General features: G+C 36.8%; 3 protein-coding genes across 7 annotated transcripts; all 3 read right to left on the bottom strand.

The window, feature by feature from the left end:
• Positions 1 to 49: 49 nt before the first annotated feature.
• Positions 50 to 11,107, bottom strand: LOC110685917. 5 transcript variants are annotated; one of them, XM_021862474.1, is made up of 17 exons: positions 11,016 to 11,107; positions 9,847 to 10,101; positions 9,495 to 9,764; positions 9,002 to 9,390; positions 8,850 to 8,921; positions 8,705 to 8,764; positions 8,239 to 8,355; positions 7,021 to 7,144; positions 6,864 to 6,935; positions 2,562 to 2,868; positions 2,213 to 2,431; positions 1,872 to 2,132; positions 1,329 to 1,775; positions 963 to 1,218; positions 529 to 873; positions 270 to 449; positions 50 to 179 (listed from the first exon to the last, which is right to left on the bottom strand). In XM_021862474.1, exons 10-14 carry the CDS (start codon positions 2,856 to 2,858, stop codon positions 1,198 to 1,200), a joined length of 1,245 nt encoding a protein of 414 aa, XP_021718166.1. In that variant the 5' UTR covers positions 2,859 to 2,868; positions 6,864 to 6,935; positions 7,021 to 7,144; positions 8,239 to 8,355; positions 8,705 to 8,764; positions 8,850 to 8,921; positions 9,002 to 9,390; positions 9,495 to 9,764; positions 9,847 to 10,101; positions 11,016 to 11,107; the 3' UTR covers positions 50 to 179; positions 270 to 449; positions 529 to 873; positions 963 to 1,197. The 5 variants fall into 5 exon arrangements, with proteins under 5 accessions (XP_021718166.1, XP_021718164.1, XP_021718162.1 ...); XM_021862472.1 differs by having other exon boundaries at positions 51 to 179; positions 963 to 1,225; positions 8,239 to 8,358; XM_021862470.1 differs by having other exon boundaries at positions 51 to 179; positions 963 to 1,225.
• A 4-nt stretch (positions 11,108 to 11,111) lies between these two features.
• LOC110685919 lies at positions 11,112 to 23,817 on the bottom strand. The gene is made up of 8 exons (XM_021862475.1): positions 23,392 to 23,817; positions 20,265 to 20,355; positions 15,843 to 16,100; positions 13,334 to 15,740; positions 13,147 to 13,239; positions 12,941 to 13,057; positions 12,464 to 12,850; positions 11,112 to 11,287 (listed from the first exon to the last, which is right to left on the bottom strand). Exons 4-8 carry the CDS (start codon positions 13,553 to 13,555, stop codon positions 11,252 to 11,254), a joined length of 855 nt encoding a protein of 284 aa, XP_021718167.1. The 5' UTR covers positions 13,556 to 15,740; positions 15,843 to 16,100; positions 20,265 to 20,355; positions 23,392 to 23,817; the 3' UTR covers positions 11,112 to 11,251.
• On the bottom strand, positions 18,215 to 19,438 carry LOC110686274. The gene has a single exon (XM_021862887.1). It carries the CDS (start codon positions 19,436 to 19,438, stop codon positions 18,215 to 18,217), a length of 1,224 nt encoding a protein of 407 aa, XP_021718579.1.
• Positions 23,818 to 24,349: the final 532 nt, after the last annotated feature.

Genomic DNA, 24,349 nt, shown 5'->3' with positions numbered 1-24,349 from the left:
AATAACATATTTGTGCAAATTATATAAAAGCATTAACCTTAAATAAATTCACATGACTCTATAAACAAACTTACTTTGTCATTGGAAACTTAATTGCCAAATTTCGCTTTTGACTCATAGAATCAAAGATGTAGACCTCACGCTTAGTCATGCATAATACCAGAAGAACCCAATGATTCCTACATAAATTAGACAGAAATTTGTAAATAATTAAGTATTACCAACATTTTTTTGCAATGTTTAAATAGAAAAAAGTTCTAATTTTATACTTTTCATAGTATGGGCATAAGATGAATTGCTTTTTTTTTTTTTGTTTTTCCATTGCATTTCTCATGTATAGTAGGACACGATCAGCATCACTATGCAAATAGGTCTCTGAAATCATCTCTGGACACATGAATCCAGTGGGAAACACATCGACCGTATCGAGAGAATAGTCACTCAAAGCCCTACATATATATCATGTAATAATATTAGGAATGGTAATAAACTAAAGTTTTTAGGAGGGTTGAAATTTGAATATCTTACATCATAAAAACTTGCAAAATTGAAATATTAAGCCATGCTCCCGTGAGAAGTTGATCGACATCTTCTCGTTTGATAATGATGTCCCTTTCAATTTCATAACTAAAGGTTCTTACATCACCGATCATCTTCATCACATTTTCACCTTCGGGTAATGAATATAAGAAATCATTCAAACACCTACACTTTTGAGTCAAATTTTCCAACACAAAATCCACAAGAAAGGTTTTTTTTTGGATTGGTGTTGGATTCTTTTGTTTCGTGACCACTATCAACCTCTTTTCTTTTGACTTGCACATTTTCTTTGGTCATTTCTCTATTGCCATCACTCTTGTTTGGGATGATTTCCTAATTTACAGTTAAGCAAATACATTAAAAAATTTGACTATATTTTTCAACTTCAAAACTATGTAATAATTGTTATAAATATAATTTACCTTATCATGCAGAAGGGAAACCAAGTGTTTCGGCCATTGTGTAAAAGTACCATTAGCATTCTTGAGTTTCTTTATGAATGCAGAAGGAACTGGGACTGGAACGTCTTTGAACTTATCATAATAATCATCAACACTTATCCTCACATGATCAGGTAGGAGGCTACTATGATGATCAAGGATTAACTCTGGATAAAATGTACCTTCAGCAACAATGACTCTTTCTCAGAGTCAATCATCAACGATAGCTTACATGCAACTGGTTCCTTGTATATAACCCACAAAATTATATCAAATACATGTTACAAAGTAGTAAACATTATAATGGAATTATGCCATAACAAAAATCAAATAAAGATTTTAAGATACCTGTATGTTTGCAAATGGATCATGTATGTTTGCAAGTGGAGCATCACCACCACCTGAGTGACAACTACTACGATTTTGTGGAGTACCCTGGCATATGCTATTCAATTCCATTAATTTAGTTGGAATTTGAATACCCATCTCTTTAGCCAAAAACATAAACTTCTCTTGAACCATGAAATCCACTTTGGACTGCATCTCCTGTACAGTCTCATCTCGCACCCTTTGGGTTACTCTTGCCTCTAATTCCTCCAACTCAACATCTCCAATTTGCGTACCACGTCGGCCACTACGCCGCTCTCCAGATCCCCATACAGCTTTAATGCCAACTCCTCTGCCAAATGCTATTGCCCGACCATAACGATCTTTTCTTCCAAGGGCACGGGCCAAGACATCATCATTCCTATTAGGAACAAATTTCCCTTCAGCTTGTTGCTTTTTCCAATCATCCTATACAAAAGCATAAAGTTAGTATGATTTTGTTGCAATATATGTACTTAAGAAAATAGATTCAACATTGAAATAAAGACTTTTCTTTACACTTACAATGGATTCTTTCACCTCTTTTGTTTTCTGATCAGGCAAATAATGATTTCCCTTATCATCTTCTATTGATCTTGCTAAAAGCCAAGCATATGTCCTATCCGGCAAACTAGAAACAACCGAAGAGCAAGATGAAGTAGTAGATGATGAAGGAATATACCCTTTTCTTTTCCATACAATATCCATTTCACCATATGACTTGGCTCCTAAATGATGCGGGTATTGGTTGAAAGACTGGCTCTTTCTTGCCTTCTCACTTCTTTCCTATTTTAGAATCAAAAAAGGAACATTGTTATTTTGAAGCTTTATGACTTATAGTGATGTATATATATACATTTACACACCTTGAATTCATCCGTGCTATGCTCCTTTACAAAACTATTCCACACATCTGGAGTTATGAAATCATAAATTTCATAAGGCATTCTTTTGTCATCCGGCATTTTCCTAGTACAAGTGATCCAACCGCTAACCAATTTTGCTTTAAAATCTTTCCATCGCTGATCACAAGTGTGTAGGACCTTCTTCTTCTTTTTTTCATCTTCTTCGATATGAAACTCTCTCTAAATAATAAAACATTGCATTATTAATTGGTAAAACATTATCGATATCAAACAAAATCTTCCCACAAAGTGTCTTTTATTCCTTGTGGAACTTCTTATACATTAAATAAGAAATAAGAAATAATAATACCTTAGCATCTTCCCACAAAATGTCTTTTATTCCTTGTGGAACTTCTTTCCAATCTTTAATCAATATAGAGACCTTTGCACGACTTATTTCACCAACATGAGTTTTGTATTCTGTTACCCACTTTCCAATTGGCCGATAGAATTCATCCCATTCAAGCACTCTAGGAACCCCACTCTTCGATTTAAGGCCCTTTGAAGGACCTCTTGGCTTCTTTTTCTTCTTCTTCTGAGAATCAAGCTGTGATGGTGATTGATTGTGTGGCTCATTTTCAGCATTTTGCATATCCTCATCCTCCATTATTATTTATCTGCAATGTAGTAAACATTAAAAAACAAATTATAAACATGTATATGTAAAAAAAAATCCAGATTTCATACTTCATTATATTCTTAATTTAGTAACATAATGTAACAAATAAATTAGTAACACATTGTAAGAAAAAACAATAACACAAAATTCCAGATTTCATACTTACTTAATTCTTCTCTTTTGCAACATAATATCCTTCATCATGATCTACACGTTTCAAAGTTGTGTCAAAATCATCAACTATTGGAGGGATGCTCCAGACAGAAGGTGGTGACTCATTAAATTGCTCATCATATTCTTCCTCATCAACCACATCTTCAATGCCAAGTATCCTTCTTTTTCCTTCTAAAACAACTGACCATTTACGATCAGCTGGTCAGCCATGTAAAACACTTGTTTTGCTTGTGATGCTAATATAAATGGATCGGCTAGATGCCCTGGTCGACCAAAATTTACAAGGGTCAAGTTCCCTTGTTCATCTTTTTTTACACCACGACTAATATCAGCCCACTTACATCGGAATAGAGGCATCTTGAAATCAACATAGTCTAACTCTATTATTTCTTCAATTACTCCATAATAAAATTTCTTCTTATCCACTAGTGTTTTATCATGTTTACTAACAAATTCAGATGACAAACCTATTACTTTAACACCACTATTTTGCATTGTTGTTTTGTCATCTTGTCGACTAGTGTAAAAAGAATATCCATTGATGTCGTATCCCTCATACGAAATGACTTGAAATTTAGAACCATATGCTAACCATCTCAATGTGTCAGATACATCATTAAGTGTGGTGGACAATTGAGACATCACTCGATCCTTGAACCATGTAAGGAATGAACAATTATGCTCCTTTATCAGCTGAAGATCAGTTTTGGAAGGGTATTCATTTTTAAGAAAAATCATGTGCTCATTCAAGTAAGGATGAACTTCACTAAGACTTTGCAAAACAAACAGCTCAGCCTTATTTTTCATATCACAGCCCATGGAAAACCTTTTTCTACCAACAGTACCTTCACCTCCGAGCCTCCCATCATGTCGAGACTGTGGCAACCCAATTTTTTGTGCACTTGCAAGAAACTGAGCAACCCATGCTGCCACTTCCTCGGCTGTTGTTCGTTGGACAATACTGGCTTCAGGTTTGGCCGGATTCATGACTTTTCCCTTTAAATCACCCATTAGTCGCTCAAAAGGATACATGTACCTCATACAAACGGGTCCACAAAGTTTAATTTCCCGTACAAGATGAATAACCAAATGGGGCATCACGTCAAAGAAAGATGGGGGGAAATACATTTCAAATCGACACATTGTCTCAATTATATCTACTTGCAAGTCATCTAATATACATGGATTTATGACCTTGCTGCAAATTGTGTTAAAAAAGACACACAATCTTGTAATCGTATACCTCACTTGATCCGGCAAAATTCCTCGAATTGCAACTGGTAATAAGTGTTTCATCAAGGTGTGACAATCATGAGATTTCATGCCAACCAATTTCAAGTCAGACATCAACACAAGTCTACGAAAATTTGAAGAATATCCCGCCGGGACCTTTAAACCATGCAATGACTCACAGAAGCTTATTTTTTCCTTTTTAGACAAGGTAAAACAAGCTGGGGGAAGATACCATCGTATTCCTCGAGATTCGGGTGCCAACTCTGAACGACCCATAGCAGCCATGTCTTTTCTAACCTTAACTCCATCCTTTGTCTTTCCTAGCATATTTCATAATGTTCCCACAATGGCATCACAAACATTTTTCTCAATATGCATTACATCTAGACAATGTCTAACTTCCAAATGTCTCCAGTATGGGAGAGACCATAGCTCGGACTTCTTCTTATAGCCCCCTTTTGATTTACTTTTCTAAGGCTTACCAAACTCATTTTCAATGTCTTTCACTCGCATATAAACCTCACTAGCACGTAAAGGGCCCGAACTTCTCTCATCTCCACTTTTCCATTGAAACCCTTCTTATTCTTCCGAAAAGGGTGGTCTTCAGGAAGATGTCTACGATTATCAATGTATACGTGCTTGCCACAATTGTCTAGGCGCAATGCCTCCAAATCATCTTCACAAATGGGGCAAGGTTTTGTTCCCTTCACCGTGTACCCCGACAAATTCCCATAAGCTGGGAAATCATTTATTGTACAAAAAATCATGGCACGTAAAGTGAAATTGGTTTTACTATATGCATCATACATTGAGACACCTTCATTCCACAACAATTTCAAATCTTCAATGAGAGGCGCTAGATACACATCAATGTCATTCCCAGGTTGTTTAGGCACAGATATTAAAAGGGACAACATAATGTATCTAGACTTCATGCATAACCAAGGAGGCAAATTATAGATAGTTAGAAGAACCGGCCAAGTGTTGTATTGGGTACTAAGTGTCCCAAATGGGTTCATTCCATCTGTACAAAGCCCAAGCCTCAGATTTCGATCTTCTTGACCAAAGACCTTGAACTTTCGATCAATGTTCCTCCATTGTGGAGAATCAGCTGGATGTCTCATTAATCCATCTTTCTTCCTCCCATCAGCATGCCATCTTCATAATTTTGCATTTTTTTTTTATCTGAGAAAAGTTGCCTAAATCTCGGTATAATTGGAAGATACCACAATGCCTTAGCCGGAGTTCGTTTCTTACACAACTCACCATTATCATTCATCTTATAACGAGAAACTCCACACCTTGGACACTCATGCAAATCAACATGCTCATTTCGATACAACAAACAATCATTAGGACATGCATGTATCTTCACGTACTCCATACCAAGAGGGAACATAAGTTTCTTAGCCTCATATATGGAGTTTGGAAGTTCATTCCCTTCTGGTAACATTTCTACTAAGGCTTCCAAAATCAGAGTAAAACTCTTGTTGGTCAAAGAATTGCTCGCCTTTATGTTGAATAGCTTCATAATGCTACTAAGTTTTGTGAATTTTGTACAACCAGGATATAACGGTGTCTCTGCATCTCTCAAGATATTGTCATTTATATGGGGATCATCTATGAAATGGTCTTCTACATCATGCATCATCTCAGTAATCCTATCCTTCTCCACTTCATCCTCAGTTTCAACAACAATATCAGCAGTATCCATATCCTCACGCTGGTCTTCATTATCGCCATCACAACTACTCTCATCTTCCCTTGCAAAATAACTAGAATTTGCCTCATGACCTATGTTCTCACCATGCCATGTCCATCTTGTGTAGTTTTCTTTGAACCCACGACGGATTAGATGATCCTTAATATCATCTATATCACGATACCCCCTTGAATTATTGCAGTCACAACAAGGACAAAGAATAATCTTTGATTTATTCTCTGTTTGGTATTTTAAGGCAACACTACTAAACTCCTCAATTCCACTTAAAAATCTTGTAGAATTTCGTTTAGCATACATCCAACTTCGATCCATTTTCACCCACTGTACAATGAAAATTAATTTTAAGATAATGGCTATATTTTCTAGCATACATAATTCCTTAACAATGAACAAGATTATAAGGCATATAACATTTTCATTCAAAGTTTATCTCATGTAAATGCAATGACATGATCCAATCAGGTCCTTATCACTCCAACCTAACCCATTCTTGAATGTCCTATCTCATTAATAACTACTTGGTAAAGCTTTGGTTCTAAAGAAAATCCGGCAGCATTTCCCTATAGTTCTCCAAGCACACAATGTAGATAATTGAGTATCGACATATGTACCCAGAGAACAATCGAAAAATAGTGTGGGATGCTTTTCTTAGATCCAAAAACACTTCAAGTAGTTACAACCTAAATGAGATAGAACATTCAAGAACAGTCCCAAACCGGGGACTATTCAGAACTTACTCCTAATGAGTAAGCCCTGAACGGGTATCTAAGCCAATGATGCAAACAATACCCAATTCAATTCTAAACCAGCAACTTCCTAATTCACTTAAAATATAAAAACAATACCCAATTCAGAAAACATACAGAGTTTGTAGCTCAGATAGTTGCCGGATAGCACCTGACAGTACGCCCTTCAGCCCAATGCTTGATAAAGTTCTGAGAAACAACTTTCAAAATAAAATCAAGAAATGTATTAAGGATGGTTGTGGCTGTCTCTAAATGTGATGCAGATCTGACTTACATCGAAATCACTCGGGTATTATTGCAGGCAATTCCTTCCCAGCGATCACCACAAGGATCATGAAAACCATTCCAAGATGGTGGCACATTCTCCCAAATTGCTTTGAGGGATAATAATCCAGTAACTGCATGAGTGCATAATGTGCAACCAAATTCAATTTAGGGCTACAAATCTTTAAAGGTTAACTATCTTATTTGCTACTCATTGTCAGAATGTATCCGTATCAAAATACCATAATGTTACACAAAAGCCAACTACAAAGAGCTTAAACAGGACATTGAACTTCCCACCTTATACTATTAACATACATTCAAAGTATGCTTAAAAAGACAGCACCCATAAGTGTTACAAAGTACTTAGTAGTAAGCATTTAGTCAGATAATGTTTTGTCTATTGTGATAGATAGGTAAAAGCACACCCCCTCATACAATGACTTGACAAATTTTAACACTTCAGCAAGTATTTCATCCGTACAGTAATGTATTCTGTTAAGATCGTACATGTATTCAATAGAGTAGACAAATACTGACTCAGGAAATACTCGTGAATGGGATCCAATCTAAGGCACTATGTCTAGAGAGATAAACATTCAAACACAGCCCACAAATTGGTTTATAATACAGTACAGGACACTGCTGGTGTGATACAAGCTAAACCTTCTTTTTTAATTCTGTTTATATTTTTACAAATACGCCCCTATGAGAGGATAATTATAGCTACTTCCAAGTAAACAATCAGTTATGTGCTTCCATGCCTTCATAGTAGCTAGATTCTAACCGAAACGAAGCATCCTTTGCACAGACACTTATTGTTAACTCTAGTATTCTCAGCCTAATAGTCAGAATACTAATGAAGATTTAGCAACTTTTCATAATAAGTCTACTGAAGATTGTTCAACAAAGACAAAACAATACCCAGGAGGCATGAATTCTCCCCAGTTCCAGGCTAATTAAATTTGGCCCCAAAAAAACCTAAATTCTAAAGCAAAGATTAAACAAAACAAAAATAATAATCAATTAAAAATTTGCTCAAATTCAATCAAAAAAACGGAAAATAACAATAAAAAAAACCTAAATTCACGAAGCAAAGATTGAACAAAACAAAAATAACAATCAATTAAAAACGGAAAATTTGCTCGAATTCAATCAAAAAAACGGAAAATAACAATCAAAAAAACCTAAATTCACGAATTCGCTGCACAAGTTTAGGGTTCATTACCTATGCGTTTAGGCTCGAAAATTTGCTCGAAAATTCTTCTTATGCTTCTGCTTGGAACGAATGAAGGAGGTAGCTTAATTACCTTCGAATTTTTGCTCTAATTCGTGCCTTATGCTGCTGCTGGGAACGAAGGAAGGAGGTACTTAGAAAAGTTTTAGGAAAACGAAGGAAAGTTAGAAAGGTTTTTTATTTTTTTTTCCAGTTTTGGAATACACATAGAAACGAAAATTATTCACAAAATCATTTGCGTCACTTGTTCCTAAAAGAGAGAAGCAAATGACATTATTAATTGCGTCGCTCTTTTAGTAATAAGTGACGCAAATAACCTATATCAGTGTTCTGCGTCGCACTTTTAATAAATAAGCGACGCAAATAACTTAAACTGAACTTAAATTATATCATTTGCTTCGTTTGTTTCTACAAGCGACGCAAATGAGCATTTCTCTACTAGTGGTTGTGCACATACCCCACCAACTCTCCATCCACGTTTTTTGCCGGGGTGAAAAAGCTCACAAGGCGTCTCTTCCTACACAGTTGATTAGGACAAGTTATGAACTAATTAACCAGCGTAAGCCTAATACGTTTACATTTCATTAAGACTTGAAATTTACCTGAACATCTGGAAAAGGATCAGGTGTCTGGTTTGCAATCCCCCTTGAGTCTGCATGCGTAGGAGTAGGAATCTGCAATAGTAAAATAATTATGCTACATAAGGCCTCGTTTGATGATATGAAGTTCATGTTCTCAACTGTAATTCAATTACCTCGCTCTCAACAAGTGGATCATCCCCGGCATCTTCTGGGTGACTACATGAGTCCACTGGGGTTATCGGGGGCAAAGACAAGGTTGGCAAGTTCATGTGCTTTAAAATGGCATTGAATTGACTTTGCAATTGTTCTTGCACCTCTTTGCGTATCTCCGCCTTAATTGATTCGTTTTCCTTGGCATTCATATGGTGAGGCGAATTAACACTTGATCTAGTTCTTCTTGATCTAGTGTATTCTGAACCCATAACCTTTTCCCACCCTAGTTGTTTCCCTCCCGCACCAATGACTCGCTAGGGTGGTATGGTTTTCCCAAAGCCAAGGTAAAAGGATCGTTCTCTATGCTTGGAGTGAGCTTGCCTTCAACCACTTCCGACGTATGCTCGAGCTGCAACAACACAAAAAGTTTCCAGTTCTAAGTTAGATGTAGTTTCTATGGAAATATTTAATAATAACTGTGGAATATTACCATAAATGTCAAAGGGTGCTTACAAGTGCATCTGCTACTGGCCTTTTATCCGGGTGCATGATGTACTTCCCGGTGTTCTTGTCGATCCCATGCATAGCACACCACCAATCATTTGCATGACTTACCAAACTTGTGATCGTGGAATCAAGCGGTTTATCAGATGATGGTATTTTGGATGCGGGGTATAGACCCTCTTTGATCCACTTTGGTCTACTTTCCGCAAATGTCTTACAACCCATATGATGGTTATACATTTTCTTCTCAGTATTGCTTGTAGCTTGTTGACTTTTTTCCTACACATCACCAAATGTTCGCATCATAATATGTAGTGAGCAAAATTGAGGAAACAACTCTAATTTATATTATAATACATACAAGTGCAGTAGTAGTAGTTGATTTCGCCACAAACTTCTCCCAGTCCTTCACCGTTATTTGTGGATATACATCCCACGGTTTCTTCTCAGGTTCCTCCTTTCCTGCATTACCCATCACAGTTTTCTTCGGTTTATGCCTTTGTTTCTTATGGATCCATCTTGTTCTCAACGAACTTTTGAAGTTTTTGAATCTCTCTTGTACAAAACCTTCAAACGATCTTCTCTTGTCTGGCTCATCAGGAATATTAAACACACTCTGTAAGAATGGCAAACGTACATGTTAGTCTAGGGAAAAATAAAGTTCAAAAAAAAAAAAAAGATCCTGCACAGCCTCCCTAAGCAGGCTGCACAGCCGCCCTAGGCAGCTGCACAGCAGCCCTGGCAGGCTGCACAACCAGCCTAGGCAAGCTGCACAGTAGCCCTGACATGCTGCACAGCCAGCCTAGGCAACTGCACACACTACTACATTTAAGAGCTAATACAACGGCTTTTTCCGTTGTATTAGGTGTCCAAAACCGTTGTATTAGACCTAATACAACGGTTACCAACTGTCACATTTGCAAGGGTTGGATTAGGTCTAATACAACGGCAAAATAAACCTAATCCAACGGATTGAGCAATCCGTTGGATTAGGTATCTACCTAATCCAACGATTTCTTTAATCCGTTGGATTAGGTTCCCTTTTGTTTTTTTGGGAATAATTAGACCTAATCCAACGCATTGATGAATCCGTTGGATTAGGTCTTTTTTTTTTTTTAGTACCGTTGTATTAGATCCTTTTTTTCTATTTTTTTTTTTAAAAACCGTTGTATTAGGCAATTTTTTTAATTTTTTTTTGAAATATATAATTATATATTATACCTATATACTATATATAATTAATTCGTTTAAATCTAAAAGGTATAATATATAATAAATATAAATTATATTAGTATATTTATAATTTTTTTTGGTAAATAGAAATATTATTACCAAAACGAGCTGCAAAGTAGCAAAAGAAAGTACATATACAATTAGCCCTCAGGCCTAAACTCCAAGACACCTAAAGCCCCAAAGGGCACACAAACATCGGCCCCAAATCCCTAAGTAGTAGCGTCAAAGCAAGGAAACAAAAAAACAGCAAACAAAACAACCAACACTAGCAGCAGCTAGGAAGATGCATCACCGCACCAGGCAGGAGGTAGCACAGCACCAGGCAGAAGACAACACATCAGCTGACAGGGCAGTAGCAGCACCAGAACCAGCAGCAGCAGAACATAGACAGAGCCATAACAAACAGCAACATTAAACTGACCACTGAGTACTAGGAGCAAAGCAGAAGCAATACAAGGCAAGCAGCTGACATGATGGGCAGTAGCAACAGAAGGCAAGCAGATGACTAAGTACTTGCAACATTAGTCCGTACTTCATTCATCCCGGGGTAGCTCATCGTCATCAAGCACCTACATGTGAAAAACAAATAATAATATATTAGGACAAGTAATCCACAACACAACAGTCACAACAATAACAACACCAACAATAACAACGCACAACAACACGAACACACAGCAACACAATGCAACACACAGTACAGCAGCAGGCAGGCAAGCAGCAGCAGCAGCAGGCAGGAGCATTTTGAGACAAACAGATAACTTGACAGAAACCAAGAATTCATAATACAATAATTTAAGGCAGCATGGACATGTGGAATCAGCAAACACAAGACAAATTGCCATGGCAGATCAACCGAAAATCTTAAGAGTTGCACTGTTTGGGTAGAGCTTCCCATGGTTCTGTATTTTAGAACGTACCTTAAGTTATTGATTGAAAGACATTAAAAAAAGAAAAAATGAAATCACACATCAGAGACAAAAACTATTAAGTGTCCAAGAGCTTATGCGTGATAAAGACTAGGAAGCATCAAGCTTACAAAAACACTAGACAGCTGATTAATATTGCACTAAGTAGCAATTCAGCACCAGCAAGATGAGGTAAATGCAAGAGGCGGGGTATTAGAGAAGGGAGGGTTAAAAATAATATGGTTAGAGGCTTGAATGAGTTGATTATGATGAAAATGTTTGACCCGTATTTGCCCACACAGTAGTTATAATACTATGCAGTCATCAGAAGCCATAGTTCGATGTTGGAGCAAAAACTATGGAACCCTCCAAAGCTAAAAGGGGCCATCCATAATGCTCCAGTAATAGACTGTTCGTACGATATTGCTTAGTAGATTTCCAATTCAGTTATGTGCATCACAATACCAATATGATTGTCTCAATGTCATTATTCATGAAAGTACAAATGCTACAGTACCAGTATGTGAAAAGAATTGGATCGGCTAATATTATAAACACCCTAGACCCTAGTGATATTAAAACAGAATTAATAGTTCATGAAGTAAGCCATTTTATTTAGCAATATGACAAACAAAGCCCTATATTACAGAATTTAGAATCAGAACTTCTGAATTACAGCATATGTTAAACTAAAAGTTGACGCAAGTCATGTTTTGTAATCAACCTTCTGTTATTTATTTAGCACAACCAATCAACCAATGACATGTTTCTATTCAGAGAAGTTTAAAAAAGAAAGTTTAAAAAAGAAAGTTCAGAGTAGAGAAGTGCAAATTCAACCTGATTAAATGATTTTGAAGATTGTCCACTTTGGGCAGAATTCCGATTTGGTGCACTAGATGCATCATGCGGAGTCAATTGTTGCAGAGTACTAGGAACCACAAGATTAATCCCGGGGTTCACCTCGCGAATCGAATCCAAAACTGCAGCGATGATGGTAGGTGCAATTTCTTGGACTAATTGTGCTTTTTTGCCTACCAGGAATTCCTCCGGGAGTATGTAACTTGACTTTGTATCTTTGTTCTTCAAATCACTCTTCTTCACACTCGAGCCATATAGATGCAAACGACTTTTGCGTCTAGGAGGTGGAATCACTTCACTGTAAGGGTCATTGCATACATTACCATCTTCTTGTGATTCTGCTGACTCCAAAGCATCAATTTTGTCCTGTTTAGGCAAACATAGTAATGTGTTACTAATTATCGAATAACTAACAATATTTAGGCGTACAATGTTACTAATTATCGAATAACTCACAATATTCTCTTTTGCTTTTTCAAAGCTGCTAATGTATGTCCTTTCAACACTTCTTTTTCTTAATTCCTTGTAAACCTTTGCTTGAGAAGGTTCTTTCTTGTCTGGATCTTGTTGTTGCTATATATATATGTAAATAATAATATATGAAATTAGAATAAAAATATATGCAACATGCCTATAATTTAGATTTTAAAAAATGTACTTACCAACTCATGGCGTAAAATAGCATATGATTTGCGTCCTAAAGTGTGCATATCATCTAACATTAGACGATTGCTTTTGTTGCTGTGGCTAATTGCCTAGGGAAAATCGGAAACCACCATTTAATTCAAAATTAAACACATATTAGATAAAATTATTCGAGAGAATTAGATTAGAATCAATATACAGTACCTTCGCCTCATCGGTATGCCAATATTGTAGAAGATCTTGGAACATCTTATCGGAGATTGTATCTGGTTTATGTTCCCACCTTAAATCATCTGTATCATATGCATAGAAGTGTTTCTTCTTGATTTGGCATTTATAATATTTCCAACAACTATTTACAGCATCCATCACCCAATTTAACCCGGCATGGGGGACCATATACTTCTCCAGTTCAAGCTCAAACATTAGTAACGTGTGGAGGTGTACGTGTAATGCAACTAAGACAGTATCATTGTATACTACCTGGACATAATCCAATATCTTATCAAGTGTCGGTAGGCTAGGAAAATTTTTGTAGTTAAGCGGTGCAAGTTCGGAATCCCTTGCCACCGTTCCCAGAAAAAAACTTGAACTCTTGCACAATCTCCTTAGTAGGTCCAACTGGCTAACCTAATGAGTTCAGAACAATCATAGGACGCTCCTCTCTTGAATGTGCGTGAACTCTGTGGAGCATTGTTCGACCTCGCTGTTTTTTCCTTTTCGAGGACAATTCACTTGATGTTTCTGTGGTAATAAACACTGCATTCGTAAGTTTATCCAGCTTAACAAGTTTATATATATAAAGTAAAATCTCTTACCAATATAACCTTAGATTTAAAAAAAAAAAAAAAAAAAACTAAAAAAGAAAAAAGAAAAAAATAAAATAGAAAACACCACACTAAAACAGAAAGCAGCCAGAAGAAACAGAGCTTCATATAACAGAACAGAACGAGTGGACAAACGCATATTTGCATGACCACGACTCATAGTAATTTATCCTCTTTTAATAACCTGATTTAGTCTGTTTGTTTAAGCTCAAGTAAAAAAAAAAAAAAAAAAAAAAAAAGCCCAAGTCTGCTTTTGGATAAGGTTCTTGTTTGACCGAAATAAGCCCAAGTCCGTTGGAAAAACTCCTTGTGTGATCCTTCTTCACTCAAATCATGGAGACATTTCGATGCCCAAAGTCTTTGCAGCAATTGGACTGGCATTGTCTGTGAAAACCTTAACTCTGTCACCAACATCGAGCTGAATAATCAAAGCCTCGGCGGCACACTCAGCACCCTTGACTTCAGTGCACTTCCTAGTCTTACAAGCTTATCCCTGAATATCAACCTGCTGCAGGGTCAAATCCCACCAAGAATTGGTAATCTTTCTCAACTTACTCACTTAGACCTCAACAGTAACTTGTTTGCAGGTGTTATACATGCTGAAATCGGTCAGTTATTACAGCTTGAGTACCTTAACCTGTATAATAATGATATAGCTTATGCAGTTCCTGTTGAACTTAGTAAATTGTTGAGGTTAAGTTACTTAAATATTGGATCAAATAAACTTAATGCAGAGTTTCCAAGTTTCTTATCTAGCTGCAGGAGCATGACTTATCTCGATCTCTCAAAAAATACATGAATTTACTAAATCAAAATAAAAGTGGCAGAAATTCTTTATGGAATCAAGTTAATAAAGATCAACTAAGTTTTACCTGTAACACTTGCTTGATATATAAGAGAGGAAAACAACAGCATAACAGCGTCAAGGAACACCAACGCAGGATCAAAGAACAACTGAAAATTAGCAGCCAACACCAGATAGAAGAAACAAAGCTTCACAGAATAGCATAAACAGCCTTGCAGTAGAGATCAGCAAACAGAAGCAAGTCGCATATTAGCTTATCCACAAGGTATACATATTAGCAGAACCTTGTGGGCTATACATACACAGACACACACACACAATTCGCATTTTAGCTATTCGCACCCCAAACAACCATTAATTCGAAAACAAAATCCGCAAAAATCAGCTAAAATCAAACCCTAAATTCGAACACTAAATCTCTGAAATTCAAAATCTAAAATCGAACTATAGATCTGCAAAAATAAGCAAAAATCGAAGCCTACATTTGCAAAATCGAACTAAAAAAAATCAAACTACATGCGAAACTCTTAAAATCAAATCAGAAAAATCGAACTCTTAAAAAATGTTATCTGCTGATCTGTTATAAAGGTCACTCTGTGTTGTTGTATATGAAGTACATATATGTATGTATGTATATAACAAGAATATCATGATCAGAATATACCTTCCATTCCAAACTGTGCTATAACTGCTCGGTCCGCTATTTCATTGCCCTCATCATTGCCCTCACAATTGAACTGAAGAGCATCATCGGTGTCATTCAGCTGCTCATCATCATAATTTTGCCCTTTTTCATGCACCTCACTGCTCATCATCAGCGCTTCATCTTTTTGTTGTTTCCGAAACTCGAGGTAGGCTGACATTGAGCCAAGAGAACAGAAGCTCTTTTCTTCACAGATACCTTTGTTGACCCCAATTGCTGTTCTTGCTGCTTCCTTTGAATTTCCCGTGTAGGAACTGGATGTTGTTGAGAAGAGACCTATAAAACAAAAGCAAAACAAGTAATGCATAAGTCAAACAATTAATATATATAAGTAATACATATATATACAAAGTAACAAATTCAAGTTACTAAAGATACCTTTTCACATACTTGTCTTTTTCCACTACCAAGAGTTTCCTGTTCCATATCAAAGTCTCCTGAGGAGCCATCATCTGTATGCCTCACACTCGAACAAAGTATGTCGCGTGTTTTTTGTTGCAGTATCTTATTCGCCAAGGATCCCGATCCTTGGGCTGACATTCTTTCAGCATTATACTTCAATTTTCTGAGCCTTTGTAACTCATAGTCTGGAAGCTGACTTTGGGAATCAGGAGCTTTTGCTTTACTCCCCTTAATCTGCAAAGCCATTCAATGAGAACATGTTTACAAACCATAAAAGATAATAATATGAAAAACAATGCAATATAATATAATATAATATAATATGGAAAGTAGTGCAATATAATGTAATATAAATTGTTAGGGAAAAAACCATCAGAATGCTCTCTAGGAGGGATTTGAACAGCATAATGCCAACCATCTCTATTAAGATCTTCAACATATAAATGGTTCTTCTTTAGAAATTGTCTTAGACATATTAATCATTACAAGCTCATCATCGTCTTTTTTAGAGTGAAACCCCACACACTTAAATAAGAAGACACAGAAGTAGCCATGGTAAGATATTGAAATAATGTCTGTTATTGAACCATAATAATTGACATTAGCCTCAATAGGATTTTGATCTTTGGAACTTGCAAAGCTATGTGTCATGGCCGTTAGAGTGACTCCACTATTTTGAGTTACACAATTAGCATCGCGCTTCATGGTATGGAACCTAGCTATAACCATTGACTGAGTACCCAGTATACTTTTTAGCAATGTAAGAAGGATCTTTTGATAACCATATGATATTGTTAGGGATGATGTCTTGGCCCTCTTCAACAATGAAATCAACTTTCTCCCTAAACCAATCCACAAAATCCTTGCTGTGATCTTGAATGCTATTCCATTTCCTTTTTCCTCTAGCGCTTACAAATTCCTTGTGCTCACTATGAAATATAAAAAGATTACTTTATTAACACTACAATTAAAACATATTGAAAACCAAGAGAAAAAGAAAAAAAACTACATTTTGGTTGGTAATCTAACTTTATATATTTCTCAACTTCCTCGCAGTCACAATTGAACAAGACATAACGATGCGCTTGTACACATTGATTGTGATCAAGTATGTGTTCACGGTCTTTTTTTCTTTGATGTCCTTCCTTTCCCTTTTACTGGACGTCCTACCTTAGGAAGAAATGATTGTGATGTACTACAAGCATTAACCTGAAGTGTGGCCGAGTTTGATCCTTTCAAAAATCTAGCTACAAAGGCAACACATTCTTTGGCTAGATATCCTTCTGCCATTGAGCCTTCTGGACGAGCTTTATTTCGAACATCTTGCTTTAGTCCATGACGATACCTCTCAATCCCATACATACACCTTGAACTTACAAGTCCACCCAATTTAATTTGGCCCACTAAGTGTAGAGGTAGATGTACCATTATATCAAAAAAGGCAGGTGGAAAAATCCTCTCAAGTAGGCATAATGTTTCAACTAACTCAGATTGCAATTTTTCAAGATGTTGAGGATTAACCGTTTTACTCCATATACTTTTAAAAAAAGCACAAAGTCTAATCAAAGGAGTAGCAACATCTTTGGATAATGTTGTCTTCACTGCAATTGGGAGCAAATAATTCATCATAAAATGTGCATCGTGGCTTTTGTAGCCTGCAATTTTCCTTTCCCCAACTTGTACACATCGACCAATGTTAGAAGCATAGCCTTGAGGAAGTTTGGCATTTTTGAAGACTTGGCAGAATTTACGTTTTTGCTCCAATGACATCCAAAAGCGGGATCTTGGAAATTCTTCGCCACCATCTTCCAATTCTCTTGGTTGAAGCTCCGGCATCAAATTAAGCTCTACCAAATCTCGACGAGCACTCTTATGATCCTTGGTCTTTTGAGAAATGTCTAACAATGTCCCAATGACACTATCAAACACATTTTTCTCAATATGCATTACATCGAGGTTGTGATGATTAAGACAATGCTTCCAATATGGTAACTCGAAAAGAATGACCCTCTTTTTCCACGGGTTCGGATCATCAACATCACGCCTTGTTTTCTTTTGCTTCTTTCCAAATTCATTTGGAAAATCACGCAACAGATTAGCTACATTAATTCCATTCAATGGAGTAGGTTGATGTCTTTCCTCAACTTTCCCATCAAAATTCCTCTTATCACGACGCCAAGGGTGAAATGGAGGTAGAAATTTACGATTTTCCCTATACACATTCTTAGCACTATAAGGCAACCACTCAGAATCTAATTCATAATGACACTCAGGGCACGCCAAGTATCCTTTTGTGCTCCAGCCAGATAACATCGCGTAAGCAGGAAAATCACTCACGGTAGTCAATGCTACATGCATGTGAAACCTCTGGTTACTCTCGAAGCATCATAAGTTTCCGGTCCGAACTCCCACAAATCCTTCAAGTCCTTCATTAGTGGTTGCAAATATATGTCAAGGTCATTGCCTGGGGAAGAAGGACCCGGAATTAGTAGTGCTAACATCAAATACTCAGGCTTCATAATCATCCAAGGAGGCAAGTTGTAATTTATCAACATAATTGGCCAAGTACTATGTACAATACTCATTGAGTTGAACGGGCTGAAGCCATCTGTGGCTAGTCCTAGCCTCACATTGCGCGGGTCATCAGAAAACTCTTTGTATAAGGAATCAAATTCCCTCCAAGCTTGACCGTCAGCTGGATGATGTAAAAGATGATCAGTTTCACGCCCATCCGCATGCCAAGTCATGTATCTCGCCGTCTCTTGACACATAAATAGTCGTTGAAGCCTTTTCTTTATCGGAAAGTACCTAAGAATCTTTTGAGGAATTCTATAGGTCTTTCCCTTACCATTTTCTATGTCATCCTCTTTGTCCTTTGATTTCCATCTTGGTGTTTTACAAACATGGCAGCTTGTTGCATTTTCATGCTCTTCCCAATATATCATGCAATCGTTTGGACATGCATCAATCTTTGTATAATCCAACCCCAACACTTTCAAAACACTTTTTGCTTCATTGAAAGAAGCTGGAAACTTTGCATCAGGCAACGCCTCCCTTATAAGCTCCAATATATCTCCAAATACGGCATTGGTTAGATTATGATCACACTTTAAAATAAAAAGTCGAATCATGAAGGAAAGTTTTGAGTGATTTTTGGAACCAGGATACAATTCTTCTTGCCCTTCTTCAACTAACCTCAAAAACTTTTTTGCCTCATCATTTGGCCCATCTCTAAAAGCATCACGTGCATCATGCAACAACCTCACTACGTCATCGCTAGATTCATTTGGGATGGACCCTTCATCATTATCCAAAATAGTTTCTTCTCTTTGGATATTGAACCCTAAATCTGATAACTTAACCGATCTTGGAACAAAACCATTACAAATTAAATGGTCTCTCACCACACCTTCACACCGCCAAAAACGATAATGACAAATTTGACATGGACAACAAATTTGATTTCCTTGAGACTTAATAGCAAAAGCCCTTTTGACATATTCGTCGACTCCTTGTTCATATTCATCGCTCCATTTGGCAAACATCCACCAATTCTTAGTTCCACCTTCCATTCCTTAGGGTAAAAATAGAAATTAACAGTGTAAATAGGTGCCAAAGGATAAAGTCACATAACCTGTACAACTCTCATTATTTTTCATGGAGGTGTTCTCATGGAGGTGCGACACAAAGGTGATCAATGAACTATATAATTCTATCCCAGACAGTAAATACACCCCTTCTAGATAAGGAAGTGTTATTGTCAAATAGCTAACATATAATGCAGGAAAATTACCAAAACACAAGATGAACACCAAGCTAGCCTATACTAATATAGTGTGTAAGCAGACTCAGAATTAATGACAAGATACAGAGTTATAGACATTAATTGGGTTTTACACATATTCCCTACATAAGTAAAGATTAGAGAGCTTTAAACACAAAAAATTAATGGTGGCCAAGGGAACAACGTTGCACCCACAGGTCGGACTTAAATTACATACTGTCCATTCTTCATTAAATCCAAGGGCCTTAAATCAATACTATAGCAAAACACTACTTAAAAACACCAGAAAATGCCAAAAGAATTACAAAAAAAACATTATTTGCATCAAAAAAACATCGTAACATTCCACAAAAACATTATGTGCTCATTCCAATATCATTGCCCGGTTGGAACTTGTAAAAAAAAATTGGCTTCTGAGAGTTCTAACCACACAATAAGCAATTATTTATAACAATAGTACAAACATCCATAACATGCAGATATCCAATTCAAAATTTTAAATTAGCCAATAAGTTGCATTTCAACTAAATAAAAAATTGCTGCAACCAAATGGAAATGCTTTAAAAACTACCCCTGCAAAAGAGAATTTAAGGAAATAGAACAAGCAGCCTAACCTAGAGTAAGGGATGCAAATGACCACCTTTAGGTGGAAGACCTTTAGCTTTAAAGTTGTATTCATTGAGTTCCAAATCCTTCCAGGCACCACTGAGATAACATGCCAGCATTAGAAAGTCAAACAGCAGGAAAAAAAATAACTAAAACCAAGCCCCCGCCACAATGTCAACAAGTCATAAAAAGTTTGCTCATAGCAACACAAGAACAGATTACACTCATTATAGAGCACCAAGGCACAAAAGGCTAATTGGTAAGTATGCCAAAATTGGCGAGAAGGTATGTCACAATGTAAACTGTGCAAAGGGATCACATGACACAACAACTTCACAAATGGAACAAGGCCTGAAGGCCAACAGATTTTCAAACCAATTCATCATTGAAGCTTAAAGATCACCACTGGAAATACCATCAATTTATCAGAGCAATACCAGGCTTATGCAATAAATGCCAACATGTGTGTGTGTGTGCGTGTTTATGTTGCATGTCAGCTAGGTGAGCTAACCATATCCAATTTGTGAAGATAGAGAAATGTGAGTACAACACAATTAGAATCAAAATACAAATGACAGAAAGCTAGTTTGAATGCAACAATTCCAGGATATAAAGGCACCAACTGAGTCTCTAACTCACTACAAGTGACTGAAATAAATGCAGCAGTCTTCATTTTTGCTACCGGAAAAGTTGCAGTGGCATCCCTCTTAAAAGACCTAGGATGCAAACTATAATAATTCTTTTAGGACTGTTGTAACTTGGTAGGGTACCAAACATCGATAAGATCGAAAGCCTCTTATGTCACCTGCACTACGGATTGCGATAAACCAGGGAAGAAAATTTAAAAGAGGGAACAAAAACATGCACAAAACAACAGAGCACTATTAGATTAGCAACCAGTGGTCAAGCTGCTAAACATTAGTATATGTCAGATTGTCAGGCACATGAAACTTACGTTGCAAAGTCCATCACAATTGACAGTCCCTAGAAGATACTATAGTTGCATCATTAACTAATTAGTAACTACGGTGGAACACTCTGGGATATGCACACAAACCTCAAACTTGATTTGCATGGACAATATACCTTGTTCACTTAAAGGTCAAGCAAGCCATAGAAATTTATTTCCCCATTAAATAGTCTAAAAAAATTAAAATGATTGCTGTCCTTGAATAGTTAAATGGCTTCAGAAGGGATCTTTCCCACAATTATTCCAGAGCCATTTACAACTGACAGCTTTCTTATGAACCCATGGGATTCTACTACCTACTCAAATCAGCCAATCATGGCTTCAGTTAACATGTTCCAGTATTAATGGGCATGTTGATTACTCTTAGGAGAGGAGAAATTAGGGAGGATTTTTACCTTTTGAGGATGTTAATTAAGAGGGGGATAATGATAATGATAATCCTACTAATTTTCTTTTTTATTTTGGGGTTTTTTGGGGAGGGGAGATATTCAATAAGTAGATTGTACTATAGGGGAAAAAGGGTATATGGGTTAATTTGTGGTCTTTTTTGTAAATGAATTAATGCAAGTTTGGCAATTAGTGTCCCATTTGCAGCAATGATATATGTACAATCTTGTATGTTATATCTTTAAGGGTTATTTAAAGCTTTAATGTGTTTAAGTTTGTCATCATCTGCTTAAATTAGCTCAGCAAAACTCAGGAGAAAATTATTTTACCAAAAGTACTTAAATTTATAGCAGATCAACATAATGAAGATATAACAAGCAATTACTATGACTAACACAGTATGCTACACTATTGCCTCAAGTCTACTAGCTTGAAATATCAAGAACTTGTGCCCTCGCTATGAACTACGAGTATAAATACATACAGCTTTCTTGCACTGAACATGATTGAGAATAACAGTAACAAAATTAGATGAAAATCAGACACAAGCATGCAGTAATCAGTTTAGTTGTTCACTTACGCTTAGAAATTCAAATATGCACTTATCATATCCTCTCAAAAGTATGAAACTACAATTACTGAACTAATTTACAAAAAGTGAAGTAGTTTCTCCGAGTCAACAGTTAGTTAGAGAATGGATCACTTAGGTGTAACAACAGCACATAGGGTTGCGGTTAGCTAGCAAATCGATCACTTAGGTGTTGATACTTGCTACAACACAGGGATTCGCAGCACAATTCAATTAGCAGATCATGTTAGTGTGGAGATAACCCATTGCTGCTAGCCTGTTATGATCATAGATATCTGCTCATGCAATCCTCAGGTTTCTAAGAAAAATGGGAAAGAGATATTTGATGTTGACTGAATGCTCTAACTACAACAGAAATGCACCTATCAAGCACCTCTAAATCATCATTCCTCAATTGACAGAAATGTGAGTCTAAATTCAGGTTTTTCCTCCAGAAAAGAAACTATGTGTCTATGTTAGATGTCGAATTTAAGTCCATCCCACAAAATTACTAAGCACTTAAAAGATAGATGACTTCATATTACAAAATCAACAATGGCAACAACAGCCACTAAGTAGTACCTATTACAGTTTTGATGGGAGTGAGGAGAGGTCTACATTGATACGACTCCACCGGTAAAGGCATACCCTCAGTCGTAATCAAGAAACAGAAACTAAAAAAGAGACTCCACCAAGGTAGTATTTCAAACAGGTAGTCATGTCTATTTTCTTCTAAACAGGTAGTCATGTCACTCCTAGTTGACATATATTTAGACCCGAAAAAGCACAGCAGCATTGAAATTGCTCTTCACATTATAAAATGGGAGTAATGCACCACGAATAGAGAACATCCGTAGCTGCAGGCTGAACATTGCACTGATGCAAAAAAATAACCTTCGAAGCAACTAAAGACATTCGGTGACATTCAATGGGAGATAACTAAAATTTCACAACAAAAATCAGCTAACTTCAACAGGTTTATGTTAAGTATTCCCAAATAAACCCCCAAAAAAATTAGGGTTCATAAATCGAAAAACCACCCCCAACAACCACCCTCAAGCAAGCAATCAGCCACATGCAACATTCGAACAAATCAACAAATCTAAATCCAAAGATTCGAGCAATCAGCCACATGCAAGGTTCAAACTAAAACTAAATACAAAACAAAATCAACAAATCCATGGTAGACGAAAATTGAAGGTATACCTACCTCAGATAGAGATTCGAGCACAGCAAAACAAAACGGCGAGGAAGGAGAACGAAGCAACGGCGGCGGCGAGGGAGGAGAACGAAGCAACGGCGGCGGCGAGGGAGGAGAACGAAGCAACGAGCAGCAGCGAGGGAGGAGTACGAAGGAACGAGCAGCAGCGAGGGAGAAGAACGAAGGAAGACTGCTGAGAAGTTTGGGAATTGGGGTTTCAATTTCATTTTTGGCTCTAGTATTTCAGCATTCCAGGTTTTTTTTTTTTACTCATCCGTTGTATTAGGTGTTATTATTTTGTTCTTTTTTTAGTAATTGGGGTTGATCCGTTGGATTAGCTCTAACTGAAAAATTAAAAAAAAAAAAAAATCGGGAACACTATCTGTTGTGTTAGAAGAATAATCCGTTGGATTAGCTCATCTAATACAACGGATTAGTTTATCTAATACAACAGTTAGTATAAACCGTTGTTTTATCCCTGTTTTAGTGTAATACAACGGATTAGCCTTGTCTAATACAACGGTATAAAATTAGTCGTTGTATTAGCTATTTTTGTACCGTTGCATTAGATAAAAAATGTAATAGTGACAGCAGCCCTGGCAGGCTGCACAGCCAGCCTAGGCAGCTGCACAGCAGCCCTGGCAGGCTGCACACAACCCTGGCCTGCTGCACAGTCAAGTAGGCAGGATGCACAACCAATGTTACGAAGTTTGGCTTGATTTCGGTGAATGCACATTGATTTTGGTACGAAGTTTTTTGAGAAAAACTAAAATGCAAAACACTTACCATTGTATCATCCCAAAACATTTGAAGCAACCCTTTAGGTATCTCTGCCCAGTCAAGTGTGATCGGTATTTTACGAGTCAATATCCCAATGTGTGTCGAATATTTGCTGCGCCATTGCCCAGTAGGTTGACCCAACTCATCAAACTCAAGAATCCTGGGTTCCTCAGGTTTCTTAAAAGCT

The sequence above is a fragment of the Chenopodium quinoa genome, unplaced genomic scaffold, assembly GCF_001683475.1.
Source record: "Chenopodium quinoa cultivar QQ74 unplaced genomic scaffold, ASM168347v1, whole genome shotgun sequence".
NCBI classification, from domain to species: Eukaryota; Viridiplantae; Streptophyta; class Magnoliopsida; order Caryophyllales; family Amaranthaceae; genus Chenopodium; species Chenopodium quinoa.
The sequence above is the reverse complement of the archived record's forward strand: the minus strand, read 5'-3'. Positions and strand labels throughout refer to the sequence as shown.

What these genes read in the sequence shown, in the direction of transcription:
- LOC110685917 (XM_021862472.1), bottom strand. Translation starts at nt 2,858, where the DNA reads ATGGAGGATGAGGATATGCAAAATGCTGAAAATGAGCCACACAATCAA. An exon ending in TTTTGTGGGAAGATGCTAAG is followed by an intron (nt 2,432 to 2,561) that starts GTATTATTATTT and finishes TTTATTATTTAG; the next exon opens with AGAGAGTTTCATATCGAAGA. An exon ending in AAGAGGTGAAAGAATCCATT is followed by an intron (nt 1,776 to 1,871) that starts GTAAGTGTAAAG and finishes GCTTTTGTATAG; the next exon opens with GATGATTGGAAAAAGCAACA.
- LOC110685919 (XM_021862475.1), bottom strand. Translation starts at nt 13,555, where the DNA reads ATGTTTGAGCTTGAACTGGAGAAGTATATGGTCCCCCATGCCGGGTTA. An exon ending in CTATTTTACGCCATGAGTTG is followed by an intron (nt 13,058 to 13,146) that starts GTAAGTACATTT and finishes ATATATATATAG; the next exon opens with CAACAACAAGATCCAGACAA. An exon ending in AAAAAGCAAAAGAGAATATT is followed by an intron (nt 12,851 to 12,940) that starts GTGAGTTATTCG and finishes TTGCCTAAACAG; the next exon opens with GACAAAATTGATGCTTTGGA.
- LOC110686274 (XM_021862887.1), bottom strand. Translation starts at nt 19,438, where the DNA reads ATGGAAGGTGGAACTAAGAATTGGTGGATGTTTGCCAAATGGAGCGAT.